At 32.8% G+C, this 17,320-nt stretch overlaps 3 protein-coding genes across 9 annotated transcripts; 2 read left to right on the plus strand and 1 right to left on the minus strand.

Moving 5' to 3' along the window:
• The first annotated feature begins 125 nt into the window (after nt 1-125).
• Nucleotides 126-4,790, plus strand: LOC128877802 (ATPase family AAA domain-containing protein 5). Of its 3 annotated transcripts, XM_054125344.1 has the most exons (6): nt 451-591; nt 698-1,250; nt 1,324-1,640; nt 1,865-3,026; nt 3,114-3,531; nt 3,633-4,790. In XM_054125344.1, exons 2-6 carry the CDS (start codon nt 949-951, stop codon nt 4,395-4,397), a joined length of 2,964 nt encoding a protein of 987 aa, XP_053981319.1. In that variant the 5' UTR covers nt 451-591; nt 698-948; the 3' UTR covers nt 4,398-4,790. The 3 variants fall into 3 exon arrangements, with proteins under 3 accessions (XP_053981317.1, XP_053981318.1, XP_053981319.1); XM_054125342.1 differs by having other exon boundaries at nt 126-1,250; XM_054125343.1 differs by having other exon boundaries at nt 127-1,250; nt 1,868-3,026.
• A 52-nt stretch (nt 4,791-4,842) lies between these two features.
• Nucleotides 4,843-6,864, minus strand: LOC128877803 (eukaryotic translation initiation factor 3 subunit L). The gene is made up of 3 exons (XM_054125345.1): nt 6,653-6,864; nt 5,118-6,578; nt 4,843-5,033 (listed from the first exon to the last, which is right to left on the minus strand). Exons 1-3 carry the CDS (start codon nt 6,671-6,673, stop codon nt 4,899-4,901), a joined length of 1,617 nt encoding a protein of 538 aa, XP_053981320.1. The 5' UTR covers nt 6,674-6,864; the 3' UTR covers nt 4,843-4,898.
• Nucleotides 6,865-7,024: 160 nt separating this feature from the next.
• LOC128877801 (C2 domain-containing protein 5) lies at nt 7,025-17,156 on the plus strand. Of its 5 annotated transcripts, none has more exons than XM_054125339.1 (15): nt 7,025-7,102; nt 8,525-8,925; nt 8,995-9,135; nt 9,207-9,423; nt 9,505-9,624; nt 10,729-13,367; nt 13,511-13,660; nt 13,774-13,942; nt 14,019-14,811; nt 14,960-15,277; nt 15,359-15,557; nt 15,682-15,854; nt 15,940-16,065; nt 16,146-16,292; nt 16,408-17,156. In XM_054125339.1, exons 2-15 carry the CDS (start codon nt 8,556-8,558, stop codon nt 16,492-16,494), a joined length of 5,649 nt encoding a protein of 1,882 aa, XP_053981314.1. In that variant the 5' UTR covers nt 7,025-7,102; nt 8,525-8,555; the 3' UTR covers nt 16,495-17,156. The 5 variants fall into 5 exon arrangements, with proteins under 5 accessions (XP_053981314.1, XP_053981311.1, XP_053981316.1 ...); XM_054125336.1 differs by lacking the exon at nt 7,025-7,102 and adding an exon at nt 7,199-7,913; XM_054125341.1 differs by lacking the exon at nt 7,025-7,102 and adding an exon at nt 7,292-7,913 and having other exon boundaries at nt 13,213-13,367.
• The last annotated feature ends 164 nt before the right edge of the window (nt 17,157-17,320 follow it).

Consider the following 17,320-nt stretch of genomic DNA (forward strand, 5'->3'; position numbering starts at 1 on the left):
CCGTTACATCTGTGTCGTAATGTTTGCACTCCCATTCATAATAATAATATAAAAATATTGTATTTGGCATAGAATAAGATATATTTGCACAATAAACTTGTTAGTTTTATTAAAGACTAAGTCTTTTTATAACAAAAATTAATTTGAAAGACGCGAACATAGTAAAAATTGTAATTCCTAGTGCCCTTGCCAATAATGATCTAAAATAAATGGCGGGAATATTGCAATCAAATCTATTTTAATACCAACGCATAGTGTCATGGCGCCAAAATCTTACGCTACGCGTGTAACAAGAATAAGTGTTAAACTGATTACTTTTACAATATCGTTTGCATTTTTGTAGTTTTTCTCGTGCAGTGATGAAGGATGAAAAATATCACACAATATTTTGTAGACACTGTAAAATCTAGCGAAATCACAATACGTTCTAACGATTATACGAAGGAAGAAATTGGATCTAAAGATGGTTTGAATAAAAAGCATAATCGTGTTAAAAACAAAATATCTCGAACTAATAATAAAGAAACAGAATGTGATGTTATAGAAAACAATAATGACATGATTGATAAAACACGTACTCCATTAACCAAAGTAAGTAACGTGAAAAAAAATTCACGTGAAACATCGAAAAGATCATCCTCATCGAAATTACCATCGCAAAAATTCCAAAATGAAGACTTGAATTGTTTGTTATTAGAAAATGAAGATATCTTCGACACGAGACCGAAAAGTCGAAGTGAAAAACAAAATTCTCGAAATTCTTTAAACAATGATAAGAGTTATAAGAAAAAATTGAAAGCTAAAGAAGACACTAATACTGATACAAGCTTAAATAGTTCATTTAAAAACAAGGATGATACTGACGATCTAGACTTATTAATTATTGATTCTGATGACCCAAATGAACAGGAAGATTGTCTCGAAGAATCTAATGCTTTTAAAATTATTATGAGTAGCAACAAACCAATGCAACGAATATCTCCGACAAAACTTCCTTCTCCAACTGACGAAACAACTAGGAATACCGAAGAATATAGAAAGAAAATAAAACGTTCTAAAGAAAGGCTTATAGCTTTAGCAGATAAAAAAGGATATTCCAAAAGAAAATTGTCAGAAATAGAGGAAGGTGAAAAGGTGGACCGAATTATTCAAAATCGTATAAAAGCTTTTAAAATGGGAGAGAAGAAAGATAATGTAAGCACACCTGTTTTAACACAAAGACAACCACATGGCATATTAAATTACTTCAGGTAACAGAATTTTCTTTCATTCAATAAGCAATAATTTCAATTTTACATTAAAATTTTTTATTTTATCTGATAGCAAAACACCGATGAACTTAACACACACAAATATATCGGATATGTCTACTATTGTAGTCAAAGCTGACGTGCACATGACAGAAAATTCTGTTAAACACAGTGGGTGCATTTCAAACTCAAAGAATGAAGTACGACCAAATAGGAAAAATAGATCAAATTTACATTTCTCTCAAATAGATGATATTAGTATTATAGAATCTGAAAATATTAATATATCACAAACAAAAGCAGAACATAAACAACAGCAAAACAATCATAAACGTAGATGGTCCTTAAGAGTTAAGCTTCGAAATTGCAAGGATGAAAATTCTTTGTCAGGTAATTTATAATTCGGTAAATATAATAAAATAATAATTGTCCAATATTTAAAACAAATTTATTACATATGATGAAAAAAAAATCTAGAAGCCTCCCAAATTATATTTTGGTTGTAGGCAATGAATTTGTACACTTTGATCGCTGATTCTTTGATTTTTATTTATTATTACTTGTACGTGTCTGTTTTCCTTATTTAAATATTTCTTTTTAATATTTTTTAAAAGCAGAAAATGTTAGTGTTGAAGAAATACTCTCGCCAAGAAGCAAAACTAAGTTAAACATGGAAAAATCGAAAAAATCTGAAAGAATTAAAAGTGTTTGTTCAGAAAATTTATTATTGAACAATAAGAGCAAGAAAAGTATACCAAAAAAACTACAGGAACTTGAGCAATTAGAATGTGAGGATATTATAATCCAAGACAAAAAACATTCAAAAACCCAATTTGAAAATAAACATAAATTCATGTCTCATAAGTGCGAGTCAATTTTAACACAAAATAAAAATTTAACCGATTTTGTTGACTCCAATTTAGAAAATGTTACTGAAGTTAAATTAAATAAAACAAACTGCATAATTAATGATGATAATTCAAAGAGAAAGCCGACTGATAAATTGGCTCCTTTATTTACAAAACGACAAAAACCAGATCCAGAAACTATAGCAGCGCGACAATTGTTTTTACAGCCAGATATAACAGATAAAAGTAATAAAAATATAGATAGAAAAGTAAATAGTTTTGGTGTATTACCATTTCCAAGTATTAGTCACGTTACGCAATTAACCAAATTAAGTAGCAATTTAATAGACAACTTCGATATTCCAGAAAAGATTTGCAATCAATATGTTCCAGATTTAAATATATACAACTATAAATGTGTAATAGACGTTTCTGAAATAAAGTTAAAATTACCAAAAAATATTAAGAAACCAAAAGTTCAGGAAGTATTAACAGAAATAGAAAAGAATTGTCCAGATGTAAGAGAAATGTGGAATATTATTTTATTCGCTTTTGGTAGAAATTCTAACAAAGCAGTAACATTAAAAACAAAAAGTAAAAGAAGTAAACAATCTGAAAAAAGTGAAACATCTAAACATAAACATAAATCAGATGAAATTGAAGGTTGTAGCTGGACTTATAAGTATAGACCAAAAAATGCTAAGGAGGTAGTTGGAAATGAAGAAGCTGCTGCAAAATTGAGAGAATGGTTAATTGGATGGAAAGCAACATTTACGAATGAGAATGATAGTAGTGGAGATGAATTTTATTCATCGGATAGTAGTTATTCAAGGATTAGTGGAAATAATCAGGTAGCTGTATTACTAGGACCACATGGTAGTGGAAAGACTGCTACTGTATATGCATTAGCAGAAGAATTCGGTTACACGTTAGTACACACTATTAATATTTATATAATGCATTTAAATATTTTAGATTACATGTAGTAATTGAAAAAGAACCCTGTTTTGTTTAGTGTATTAGAAGTAAATGCATCGTCTAGAAGAACTGGAAAAAAACTGTTGAAAGAATTGGAAGAAGCAACTAAATCACATCGAATTAAAAAAGAGAACAATGCAATTCCTCTTTTTAATTCAATTTCAGATGAAATTTTACCAAAGAAAATACCACAAAATTCGCTCATTCTTATAGAAGACATTGATCTTGTGTTTGAAGAAGACGAAGGTTTCACTTCCGCTACATATCAATTAGCATCAAATACAAAACGTCCAATTATCATGACGTGTAGAGATGTTTGTCCACATTTAACTAAAATGGCACCTCAACAAAATAGAATTTATTTTCAAAGTCCTACTGGGAGTAAAGTGCTTGCTTTATTAGAACTGATTTCATTGGCAGAAACTGGTTACAAACTTCCAAATGATTGTATAACAGTAAGTATTGTTACTATAAAATTCGAATATATTATAAATTGTAAATAAGTAGTAGAAACCAAGAGAATGTAATATTATATCACAGAACTTTTTGTTCATAGGAACTGATGCAATCTGGTGATTTACGCAAAGCTATACTACAGTTACAATATTTATTGCTATCTGGTCCCATACAAATGTTTGAACAGTCTATAACTTTTAAGCACTCATTTTGGCAAAATATGCGACATTGTTTGTATAAACCAGCAATTAAAGCGAGTAAAAGACAAAGAACAAAAAGGATTCCAGGCAAAAACGTAGCGAATGATAATATAGATGTATTAAACGATGTAGCACATAGATTAGATAACATAGTTTTATTGTCGTCTTTAATCGAAGTAGAGGATAGTGCGTTAAACTTGTGGCAAATAAATACACAGCCTAGCCTGTCTTTAATTGAGAATACTGATCCATATTCTGTTTCAAATAATATATGTTTAAACATGGCTGAGTGGATAAGTAAAAAAGTTATGTATAAAGATAAATTAAATGAATTTGATGGAACTCGATATCAACATAATATTGGATTAAAAAAACAACTAAATAAAGGAATTAATGTAGCATTATCGAACACCACATCTTTAGTACTCGATCGTCGAATTATGTCTACAGATTATCTTCCATCTGTAAGAACGATATGTAGAGCAGAAGAGTGCAGAGCTAACATAAATAATAAGAGAGGAAATCGGTTCTTTCACTATCTTCATAGCTTGAAAGTATCATCTATATCATTCCAGCCTAACATTTTATCAGCAGCATGCCAAGTTATGTATGACAAAGGGGATAATGATACGCGTATAATTAAAAATAATTCTAATCTCATTTAACAATTTTTTACTGTATGGATTATAAGAATGGTTATATATATTTTCAAATATACATTATTTCTAACAATATGCAAAGTATATTTAATGACAAGTTTTTTGACGATAAAACTACTAATATTATGCAAATGCAAATATTTTGTTTGGTCTTTTAAATGAACTAGATTATATAGGCCATTGATGATGACTATCTTCACAATATCAAAAATTAAAATTGAATATTTTATAAATGCATTGTATTTTAATAATAAGAGTATGTCATATTCTATAGTTGTTTTTGACACAAGATTGTTGTACAAAATTGTATCATAGTGCTTTTGAAGTGCCTATTAAAATGATTGATTATAATGTTTTTGAATTTTATGATTATACACAATAAAATGTCGTCGGAAGTACCTATTAACATGATTGTGTATTTTAAATATTATAATCATAATAAAGACACATATTTATTATTAATTAATACTTTATTTTTTTTTAGTAAATATCATTTCATCGTGACATTTAAATTTTTATGTGGTGTAACTTTCGATTTAACTCTTCAAACTTCAGAATCTTTCGTATGAAGAAGTCACCGTAACGGTGCGCTACTTTAGTATCAGCAATATGGATCATATCATGATCAATATAAAAGTCCAACTGTAATAATAATATACATTACAAAATTATTATTTTTCATAGCTAATAGAGAATAACGAAAACTCATATCAATAAATAAATTACCTCCGAACCAGATTGAAATTTGCCATCCAATCCAGATGCACCCTTTGTCCAAACAATATTTTTCATTTTATGCTTAAAACATAATAAATGAATAGTTAGAGTGCTAACTTCTTTTTCCAAATCCCAATTTTCTTCAGATCTGTTATTGCTACACATAAATGTGGCCAGTTTACTTAATGGTAAAGTAGTATATAATTTTAAATATGAACGAATTGTTGGTAACATTTTCTGCTGAATTACTTCGTCCATAAAGACTTGAGTCTGGTGCTTGATTGCTTCTCGTACACAGTCCTCATTCGGATTTTCAGGATTCGGCGGAGTGAGGGACAAGAATTTTGGGCATGCAAATAGAAAGCATGATTCGAATTCTACTAAATCTCCATATTGCATCTTATACATTTTTTCATGATAATTTTTATCTCGAAGTGCCTGTTGTAATCCTTCATCTATACATTGGGGATGAAGCACGAGACAGATAGCTAACAAATGATACATCTGATCTGTTTGCTTATTAATTTGATCGTTCTGGTAACTTCTTGTCGCGAATAATTGCTTTGTTCTTTGAATATATAACAAAATACCAGAAAATGTTCTGATTGCATCTGCGTATCTACGCATCATCATATATGCAAAACCAACATAATATGCAGTTGATATCTGACAACCAGGTACATGAGAGTATGCACTTTTTTTATAGAGTTCTACATTCTCTAGCACTTTGATAGCTTGATAATAATCTCCCAAGAGAGAATGTAAGCGTAACAAGCCTACAAGAGAGAAATATCCAAGCATCTTATACAAAGAATGTCTTCCAAATACACCTGCAACAGAGTCTGGATCTCCACCGCTCGCGTATACTTCTAACTGACTCTTGATTTTTGATTTGTCAACCAAATAATGTAAAACATTTAAAACACAAAGTACATCCCATATTTTGTTATGAGCATTCAAGTTTTCAATTTCTTCTGGTGTTTTATTGGATATATTTGCACGATATTGCGTGAAAGATTGAAATTGATAAACAAATTCATCAATGAGCTCCCATAACCATTGATCGGGTAACTCCAATTGAACTGGTGTTTCTGGATGTAATATGTAATTAAAAAGATCGCAATAATTATAAAAAGAACCAAGACGTTGTTCCAATGTCGGCCCCTGCATTCTAGCATAAATATGACGATAATACAGTTCCTTATAGAGAGTGAGGAACACCAGATCATTGTCAACTATATGTGCAACTGCTTGAGCATCTGGCCAAGAAGACTTATCGAACAACTGTTCTGATATTTTCGGAAATGATGTTTCATAAAGATTTTGTATCTCAAAAATCATTCCTTCATTTATGCAATTTCGTAAGAATACCAGAAAATTTCGTACAACTTCTGGCACTTGACGGTAAGTTACTCTGTCATATTGGTCACTGTGGACGTCTGTTGGTCCATAGTCATCGTATGTATCATACTGAAAATTTTATAAATATTAACTTCATTGACGTAATAATAATTTTATCTCATTATTGTCCAATCAATACTTACCTCGTTATATTCTTCGTACATGATGGCTAAGTATATTTAACTTTATACGAGTAGATTTACTTAACCTATACGTTAAGGAGGGTACAAAATCTAACCAAGAAGAATTACGAAAAATACACGAGCCATATAGTAGTATAGTCATAAACTACTCTAGAGCAAGATTCACTTTTACACATCTTACTTGACGTAAAGGAAATGCCAGGTGGTGACATCAGACAGTGTTGTAAGATGCGAAGATTTCCGACTGCAGCGCCGTTTGCGGTAAGCGTTCAGTCGTCGATTGTTTTGGCTCGGAATACACATACCGTGTGTACTCCGAGTACACTGAATACACATTCAGTGAAAACCTTTCTGAAATAATGGATGAGATTGAAGCTTTATCCATTTGGTTTCTACATAAAAAAGCTACTAAAAGGAGAAAAGTTAATGTAACCAGTAATTTTAGTCAAAGTATGAATCTCTTTACCGTATTTCATTCTTCATGTTAATAATTAATATAATAATAATTATGACATAAACATTAACAAAGTTGTATGGTAAATTTTAGCCTAAAGGGAAGAGAAATCTGTCCCCCTCTCCTGCCATGCTAATCTACCGCGAAAAAATGAAACTAAACCTTGACCAATTTTCAATTTTGAATTAAAACAATTTTTAGAGTAGGCTAAATTTCTAAATTTTTTTAATTTTTTGGTTTTATAACTCCTTTTTTTGTAGTCTAACATCATACTAAAAATCCTAAGTTCCATCCATTTTTACATCACTAATTCCCATTAATTTTATCATGAAGCTTAAAACCTGGATAGAATATATTCCTAGAAAATGTAACACGTTTCCAACTAATTTATTTCTTAATTTTTATTTTATTTATAACAGTAGCACAAATTTACATCCTATATATCGAATAACCTTGTCCTCATGAAAAAAAGATCTTTACTGTCTTCATTGCAAATCAGCACCTGTGACACTTTCATTGAACTAAATACATATTGAAATCAATAACAAATGCTCAGTCGGTAATATATTTATAAATTTTCAATTAAAGTACAACGTGTACTTACAACACTTGACAACACTCACTGTCCTGTAACCTAAAATAGAAGTATGTGATATAGAAAATGTATAAATTGCACGATGCTTTACGTTTAACGCAATAAAACGCAGAAATTCCTTAAAGAGCAATAATCTGGGAGCTCTCCAATTCCAATTATAATGTTCTTGCACAAAATATTTGGATTTCGAACGTTATTGGCAATACAATAGGGTAAGCTGAAGAGTACCAGTGGCGTTAAAGTAATCGATAAAATTAGTAATTAGAATCGTTATTAAGAAATTTACATGTCATTTTTATCGAATTCGCTATGCAAAGTATTCTTGTAAACGTTGTTCTGTATACATCGTAGAACTCGTAAAATAAATTATTTGTTTTACCTAGAGTAAAAATAAACGAACACGCGATGCACAGTGATGCATAGTTCTGAAGATGTGATCGTAAACAAACATCAATTTAACACTTTGCAAATAAATATAAAACTCTGCCTACACGAAAATGATTAATACAGTGTATTTTAATATATATCTGCTAAATTAAAGTTTCTAAGTGTTAATCATAAATAAAAATCCACTAGTAGATTAAATGAATTGAAAATGACTCATACCTTTTGATGTGAGTATTGTAACATAGTTTAAATATATTGTATACTTGCTTTTAACATTCATAAATATTATGTTTTCTGAAATACTGAATATTTTATTAACATATATTCAATATCACAATATTTTTTTATTTTTAGAGGTCTCTTCGACATTTACTCGAATTATAATAATAATGTTATTTTGAAGGATACATTATAAGTCTTAACATATTGATTACAGAGTTCCATTAGAAGAACCATCATTAGTCATAATGCCTGGTAAAATAAAAGTCAAAGTATTAGCAGGACGTAATTTACCAGTAATGGATCGTTCGGGTGATACAACAGATGCTTATGTCGAATTGAAGTTTGGCAATATAACTTACAAGACAGATGTGTGCAGAAAATCCCTGAATCCTCAATGGAATTCGGAATGGTATCGATTTGAAGTTGATGATTCTGAACTGCAAGATGAACCATTACAAATTAGATTGATGGACCATGACACATATTCTGCAAATGATGCAATAGGCAAAGTTTATGTAAATTTAAATCCATTATTGTTGCCGGGAGTTCCTCCTACAGTTAAAAACATTTGGACACTGGAGGCTGCTATGAATACAAACACTGGTTCTCAGAGTGGTATGTAATTAAGCTTTGAAATGGATAATGTTTAAATAACTTTGGTGATGCATTATCTCGTTATTTCAGGTTCTGTCTTGACTGGGTGGATACCAGTGTACGATACAATGCATGGTATTCGTGGGGAAGTTAATATTATAGTTAAAGTGGAATTATTTTCTGATTTTAACAAGTTCAGACAATCCTCGTGTGGAGTACAATTTTTTTATTGTAAATATCTTTATTTATTAAAAAGTAAACGGGATTCTTTATAATAGATACATTGCATAATATTATTTTAGCACCAAATATACCTCATGGGTATCATACTCAGAGCATACATGGTTTTGTAGAAGAATTAGTTGTTAGCGACGATCCTGAATACAAATGGATCGATAAAATAAGGACACCTAGAGCCTCAAATGAAGCACGCCAAACGTTATTTTTTAAACTTAGCGGGGAAGTTCAGAGAAAAATTGGACTGAAAGCATTGGATCTTGGTGGAAATGCTGTTATTGGGTATGATAATATATTATGAAATTGTTTTTCATAAAATTGAAGATCATTTAAGATATTATTTCATTATTTCCCTAAATATAGATATTTACAAAATTTTGATCTGGAAGGTGAATCTGGTATTGTGGCTCGCGGAATAGGTACTGCTGTTACTCTTGTAAAGTTACAAGATACTTTAAACTTGCCCTCTGATAACATTGAAGAGTAAGTACATTGCAATGCGTTTTAATTCTTTCATGAACAAGTTGTGGATTAATTATGCTCTGAACTCCTAATATTAATTTAAGTGCTTTTTAATTTGGCAAAGTCTGTAACACTTCAGATATGTTAGTGTTCTGTGTTGTGAGTTATAATGCTGGTTATTTAATCAAGTATTGAAATTTGTTTTACTGCACATGTATTTCTTGAGTAGTATGTAATTTTTTATACTGCTTAGTATTAACAAAATGCATGGAGTAAAATTTAAATACTAGTTTTCGATACAAATTTTGTATGTGATACCACATTCCTTTTCATTTTACAAAGAAAGTTTGTTTTCTTTTGATAGCAAAAATATTAAACAAATTTTGAATCGCTTTTTTTTCAAGACATATTAATACTAAGTAGATAAGTAATAATGTACTAATATATTTTGAAAATATACCAATGTGTACAGGAAAGTATTCATTTTTATAAATGTAAAGCGAACGTTTAAATTTTACAAAAATAATTTCGCTTTAACTTCTATGTATATGGTGTCCTAAAAAATGATAAAATATTACTGTAAAATTTGTCTAGTTTCATAGTCTTATATTATTTCTATATTTCGCTTACATATTGTTTATTACTAGTTACAATGAACAATTTAGTTTCTCAAAACTCTCCTCAAAGCTGTAAACGGTACAGTGATATTTTATAAATTTCTAATCAGCTTATCATTTTTCTAGGACATCTGGTATATAGAAGCTAGATCGAGGTCTGATGCGCGTGCATAGAAACCAGGACGAAATATGTAGAAAATGGAGCACTGCGATATACTGGAAATAAAACTAGGTACGCTACACGCGCATCCAACTTTGATCATTAATAATTCGAAAAATGTATAACTGATTACTTGATAATGTTAAATTCCATTCCCTAAGATTTTGTATTTCTTAAGAAATGTGGGAAAACAATACAAAACTATTTAATTAAATATAGTTACCGTAGTCAAATTTTATTTTTCTATTTAAGTTTTAGAAGAGTTACATTTTATATTTGTATTATCAGAATTTCAATACATGAACTAATAGATATCTTTCTTTTTACCCACTTGCATGTGTTATATAGGGCATTCTTTTTACAACACAAAGCACAAAAGGAACGTGCAGGACTCGATGAAAGTATGCCGCTATATCCTGTTAATCCTACACATATCCCTGATTCTCTTATTACAAATACGAGACCCATGCACATAAAAGACAATTTTCCACGTCGTTTAAAGTTTTCTAGAAGTCCAAAACAAACCGTAAGAACGTATGAATATTCCTGTGATGAATCAGACGGCGCAAAGATTACTGAAAAGCCAACGAAGAAAAGTGATTTAAAGATGTCTGCAGTCTCTTACTCGAGTTTATCGGAATCAGTAATTCAAGACGCCTCTGTAAGAATGATGTTGGCTTTGGAAGATGAAAGAGGCGAAGGCAATAAAGGCATATTGGACGTTCGTGTGAAAAACTTGAAAAAGTTATTTGGTTCGAGCGATACAGATACCAAAATAACCGGTTCACGATCAAGCATCTCAACTAGATCTTCCATCGTGAGTATACGTAATCCAATGAAAGAAAAACTATCGAAAAACACTAAAGCTACAGAAGGTATAGCAGCTCTTCTGATCAAATCTATACACAGCGTACCTTTGGAGAATGTCAATGAAAGTCATGAGACTCCAACAGAACTTTCTCCACCTAGTAGCGTAAAGGAAGATTACGACTATTCGGAACATCAAGTTATCGAAAATCGTGAAAGTCAGAAGAGAGGAAAGCGAGTTGACTGCAAAGATGAAACTCGTGTAAAATCAAAAGAACAAATAAAGGAACAACATGATTCCTCATTTGAAGAAAACACGCCTAGCTCTAATGATTTTTCAGACGAGTCTTCAATCGACAGCGCCAAATATGGCATTCTACGCGGTTCAAAGTTTCCAAGTGATTATGCATTACAAGTAAACAAGAAAGTTGCGAAAACACTCTCCAAGACTAATACTTTCCCCCCATTGAAAACGAGATCATGGCAAATAATATTACAAAGGACGGATACCGAAATGCGTCCCCTTCACGAAGAAAGCACGCCTCCACTTATTAAATATTCATCTATGGATCAAATGTCATCTGATTTAAGATATAATACGGAATCACAAAATGATTCTGTGAAAAATTCATGTCCCATCATAGATGAAGTAGAAAAAAAAGAAGAAACTATAAAAGCAACGATAGAAAATGTTACTTCTGAAACACCTGTACCTACAACAGGATTTGATAAAAACACTGGGGATGATATGCAAAGTCAACCGAGCATGAGTAATTCGCAAGAATTCAGTCAACCCCTCGCAACGAGTACACCAGTAGAAATGCGTCTTCCTTTCTTCTTAGAAGTTAAAGAAAGCGACTCCGCGTTAATTAAAACGGAGAACAAATCGATTGCTAATATTAACGATTCTGAAAAATGTGAAACGTCTAAACAACGCAATGAAACTTTTGTAACAGGAGATGACATAGATAACATAAATGATGATTTATCTTCTACCAATGAATCTGAAGTATCCGTTTCTGCATATTTTTTATTGCAGAATACAAGTGACATAGAAAGAAAAGATAAAGATGCAACTATTAACCAAACGTATAAAAAAGAAGGATTTATTTCTGTGCTCGAAGAAACGTACAATGGCCCTCTTGAAAATTCTTTTAAAGAAAGAGAACGTTTTGACAAGTTAGAAGAGCATAACGTATTGAAGTTTAGCGCATCAACGCATTCATTGCCGTCGTTACCGCAATTTCAGTTTCATACGTACGAAGAATCTAATGTAAGAGAAGATATGGACCACAAAGTAATTGCAGACTCTATGTCGAAAACTTCGTCTAGCATTGAAAGTTTAATACAGTCTTCATGCAATGACGTGCACGATACAACGCATAAGAATAGACAACGGCGCATGTTAGATTTAATTAGAATAATTGATACAAAGATGATGGAATATTCAGAAGGTTACAACAATAATGGTAACGGTCGGTTCAGAAGGAAAAGACGGGATAAAGTATACAGGAATATTAATCCCAGGAACTTGCATAAAAATTTGTATAATCGGTGTCTAAGGAGGCGCCTTCAGAATTTCAACCATACAGAAATTATAAACGAATCCATGCCTGATACCTCTTCCTACAATTCTTCTCTCGAAAGCATAATCACTAGCGATATGTTAATTAAATCACGCTTACGCAGAACAACTGAATCATTTCGTTCAAAACGAAGCTTTCCCATCAGAAGATCCGCGGTCGATTCTGTGTCCTATGAAATTACTCCCAAGGAATTAACTGTAGATAGTCATAGCAGCGATTCGGTTAAGGACAATGGTAGCATTATAGAAATGAAGGAACTAAGGCCAAGAGATACTAACCCTTCAATATCATCCACATCCATAGATCCTGCGGTATATAAGAGTCATAGCATTTGTAATATAATAAGAGAAGTATCAAATGATGATGAATTTACTAATATTACTAACACTGCTAATATTACTTACAACTCGTGTGTGTCCCGTCCTTCTCCCGATCACAGGCAACAGGACGAGGCATCTCTAAGTCCATCATATCCACTTCCGGCTGTTCCTTCCGTGGTGTCAAAAGTATCTCAGATACCAACAACTAAGGCACAACCCACTGCATCATTGCATCGAAGGTCCAGTGATTCTGACTTGAGTATTACCCCAAAAGGTGAGTTTCATCCTTAATTGATGTGATTATTATGAGAATAGTGGAAACGACCTAACAATAAGTTTGATAAACATATCGTCTTGTAACTAATGATGGATGTTAGATATTTTGAATGGGATTCAATGGGATAATGTGTGTTTTAGGTAATTCTCTGGGAACAGATCGGTCAATGACTGGATTTCTGAAGACATCAAATGCTGTGATAAGAACAATGAATCAGGATGCATTTGAAATGTTAGAATACCCATTTATCACTATGCAACAGTATCCAGCAGGTTTTATTTTACACATTGGTAAGTACTATAATTCTCAAAGAATCCATTGAAAACTATAGTGTCACTATGAATACAATGTTTCATATATTTCGATTGCAAAATTTAGTCATAATGTGTGTACATTGAGACAGGTGGCCTTGTGAGTTCAAGATCAGTCAAGCTATTAGAAAGAATTAGTAATTTAGAAGAGCCTGAAAGTCGCGATGCTTGGTGGAAAGAAGTTAGGATGGAAGTTCGATCGCATGCAAGAGCATTAGCGTGCAATGTAGTCATTGGTTATAAGGAAGAAACTAGTATTTGGTAAGAATTATGATACAACCCAAAATTATTATTCTTTGTTTTCCGAAGGTCTCATTTGTCGTTCGCTTTATTACAGTGATGATGTTTGCGTACTGAACGCTTACGGCACAGCAGCAGTAATTAATCTTTACAATTCAAATCAGGAGCCGGATAATGTTTTCATCGGCAAAGGACAATCAGGATCAATCGTAAATCCCGTAGAAACAGAACGCGAGAAAACTCAACAAAAACCAATACCTGTGAAAGCAGAGAAAAGCGAAACTGAGGCGTCTGCGCCTGTTTCAACGCATCAAACTGGCAAAGTGAGACACACATCTGAGAGCAAGGATCACGAAGTTCAATTCCAAAGCAAGTGCAGTCTCTGTCATTTACCTTACAACGAGGTGAGCGTTCCGTTTCGCGTGAACGTCTCGAAATGTGCTATATGCAAGCGCGCCAGGGTACCAGACGTAATGTTCACAACAATAGAGCTACCGGAAAACGTATTAATGACAGGACGAGGATGTATTATACAAGCAACCGCGTGCAAGACCAAAAAAGATCTTCGAGGAGAATTAAATGCCAAAGAGATATCGGACTGTTTGCCGTTCTTGGAGTACGAATTACATAGTTTGTTATTAAACAAATTAAAGGTTAAAGGGATGAACGCAATATTTGGCTTGAAGCTACAAGTTTCTGTTGGAGAGCGATTGATCATCGGCATGGCTGTGGGCACTGCTGTCTTTTTAACCGCATTACCCACCCCTTCTATACCGCAAATCGCATCTGGGAATTCTTGGCCCAAAGAGGAGCAATTAGCGAAAATTCAGAAGACTCTGGTCGAAACTGTTAAAAAAAACAGAGAGTTCTATCGTCTCAAACAAGTTAGCGTAGGTGTACCACTGCTTCTAATATTTTTATTAATTCTATTTGAACGAAAAATAAAGTTTGTTAGAGGCATTGGATTAATTTTTTTAAGTTTGGATCCCTTTTCTTTAATTATATTTGACAAAAAAAAAAAATGATTTGTTATCGCAGGATGTTGAAAACGGACGAGTTACAACTTCGGATACAGATGAATCGGACGAAGATCTGCCAGATTTAGATTTTAATGTTGGTACTAGAGATGCCTGCGTATTAGAAGTAGACGACATCGAAGATATGGATCGAATATCGTTGCTGATGGACGACAGACCTCCAGATGATTTCCACGTAGTAAATACGCAAACTATACCTGGTCTTGACGAATTGGAGATTGTAAGGAATTTACAGATGTTCACGCAAATTTCGAGGACAAAGATACCAGCAGGACAGTTTGCGTCTATGCCTTCAAAATATTTCGCCCGTTTACTTCAAGTACTTTCATTTGGAACTTTTATTAAATTAAGCGTTTTGAAATTGTAATAGCTATAAAGCTAAAAAACTTATCTGTTCTAGTCCGTATACTTCAAGCTGAGGAGAATGATACCTTGTGCACTTTGCGATATGCAGTTTAAATTGGCACTTCCGGAACCAGACGAAATACAATTTACGGTAATCGGTATGGCTCTTGGATTAGGGGATCCGGTAAAAGTGAACAAGTTGAAAAAGAAGCTAATGACCCATTCCATCAGCAAGGATCAAGTTAAGAAATCTGGTAAACGATTCAATCGTGTTGAGTTTTATTTTGTTTGAAACATTTATCAGAGTATTTAGCAATATGCTCCACCGATCAAACCAAATTTCTTAACTTCAAATACTTATTAGAATGGTTTGTTTAGATGACAGTGATATGATATTCAATCTTGACGTGGACCATGCCGAGGTTTCGTCGGACAATGCATCCAATATTGTCACACTAAACTCCTCCACTCTGATTAATACCCCAGGCTTGAAATCCAGAACTCGTTCACCACTGCGGACGAAAATTCACGCGATGCATAAACACAAACATGTAAATTTAAAAAAAAATAATATTACAGAACTACTTAAGAATAATACTACAGAATATACGACTAAAGTGAATCCATGTTTTACAGGTGCCTTTAAAGGGAAGATACGGCGTGGATATAACGCCTCTGTCTTATTTGCCAGGTGGTCGCATCGAGAGGTACTTAGGAAACTTGAACTTTTTCTTTATTCGTGAAAGCACATCGATCAGAGAGGTTTGTTTAACGTGTTAGACTTAGTATTTAATAAAAAGTAAATGGTAACACGAAACGATGGAAACTTTTGTTTGTGATAGAACGGCGGTTTGAGCGGGTTTACGCATAGTTTTGTAATGGAGGTTTTGGCGATCGTTCGGGCACACATTACGGCCTTGGGAGGTAACGCAATGGTGGCATTTTTCATGACTAAGTGTGTGCTTCTTCACAGTCCTCATAAAAATCAGGTAAGTTATGGTGTAATTCTTCATTGTTAAGTTACTATTTCAACGGAAATTGTCCAATTTATTTGAATAATCTCAGTCGTAATTTTTTATCGTGTCTCTTATGATACAATTTTAGGGTCAGTGTTTAATAAATGTCGGCGGGGACGTGGTGTCCGTGTCGTATTTCGCGAACGAAAAGCACTGTGGAACTACAAATTGCTGACCCCAGCCTCCTCATTCTGCACCACCATAGCTGCAACTACACGCCGAGAATCAACGTCGGAAGTTTGACTTCTCGGTGAACGTCATTGGACGTTTCGGGCGGACCGTAACTCAGTACCCTGTGATAGGATAGGGCTTGTAAATATTCGATTTTCTAGCATAAGTACGTAACTTCGGATAAAGCTCACGGACGTTGAATTTGTAATATTAGTTAAGCGGCTTCGCGTAATTGATATCGATCAATTGTGCCACATGACGCACATATTCGACGAAGCGGTTCTAGGGGCACGCTTAAAGTGTTCTAAATCAGCTTTGATGATTAGGTGCCTTCAGAATTGTCCATAACGTTTGCGGAGCATTTTTTTTATCCAACGATATAACCGTTGCTTGTTATCGTTGTTGCAGGCAAACTATACGATTCGGGCATCTGAGTAGCTCAATTTTTCCTTTAACTGCAATATTAAGTACATATATATATATAGTTCTTTTAATGCGTGCCATCGACTTTTTGTCGCGCAGAAGTATGTATCGTTATTATTATTTTCAGTATTTTTATTTTTAAGAAACGCAATAATTGGTGTTAATTCAAACTACAGTCGTTTACATTTGGAGTGTGACAAGAATTGAGGTTGATGACCTGTAAGAAATTAATCACTCGTTAAATATCCAAGAATTTAGTGGATCGAATTGTTTGTAATTCTGTAGATACTAGGGCAATTAAAAGTTGTGTAAGCGATTTCTATCGAGATGAAGCGAAAAAGTAAATTTCACAAATTTCACAAATGTTTTAAAATTTGAAATTGCGTATGCTGTACAAAATCAGATTA

Source organism: Hylaeus volcanicus, chromosome 6 (genome assembly GCF_026283585.1).
Source record: "Hylaeus volcanicus isolate JK05 chromosome 6, UHH_iyHylVolc1.0_haploid, whole genome shotgun sequence".
Classification (NCBI taxonomy): Eukaryota; Metazoa; Arthropoda; class Insecta; order Hymenoptera; family Colletidae; genus Hylaeus; species Hylaeus volcanicus.

Coding starts and splice junctions, on each gene's coding strand:
- LOC128877803 (XM_054125345.1), bottom strand. CDS start 6,673: ATGTACGAAGAATATAACGAG. Junction 6,579..6,652: donor TGTACGAAGAATATAACGAG/GTAAGTATTGAT, acceptor TAAAATTTTCAG/TATGATACATACGATGACTA. Junction 5,034..5,117: donor AATTTCAATCTGGTTCGGAG/GTAATTTATTTA, acceptor TTATTATTACAG/TTGGACTTTTATATTGATCA.
- LOC128877801 (XM_054125339.1), top strand. CDS start 8,556: ATGCCTGGTAAAATAAAAGTCAAAGTATTAGCAGGACGTAATTTACCA. Junction 9,625..10,728: donor CCCTCTGATAACATTGAAGA/GTAAGTACATTG, acceptor TGTGTTATATAG/GGCATTCTTTTTACAACACA. Junction 15,278..15,358: donor ATTTCGCCCGTTTACTTCAA/GTACTTTCATTT, acceptor TATCTGTTCTAG/TCCGTATACTTCAAGCTGAG.
- LOC128877802 (XM_054125342.1), top strand. CDS start 367: ATGAAAAATATCACACAATATTTTGTAGACACTGTAAAATCTAGCGAA. Junction 1,251..1,323: donor GGCATATTAAATTACTTCAG/GTAACAGAATTT, acceptor TTTATCTGATAG/CAAAACACCGATGAACTTAA. Junction 1,641..1,864: donor GGATGAAAATTCTTTGTCAG/GTAATTTATAAT, acceptor ATTTTTTAAAAG/CAGAAAATGTTAGTGTTGAA.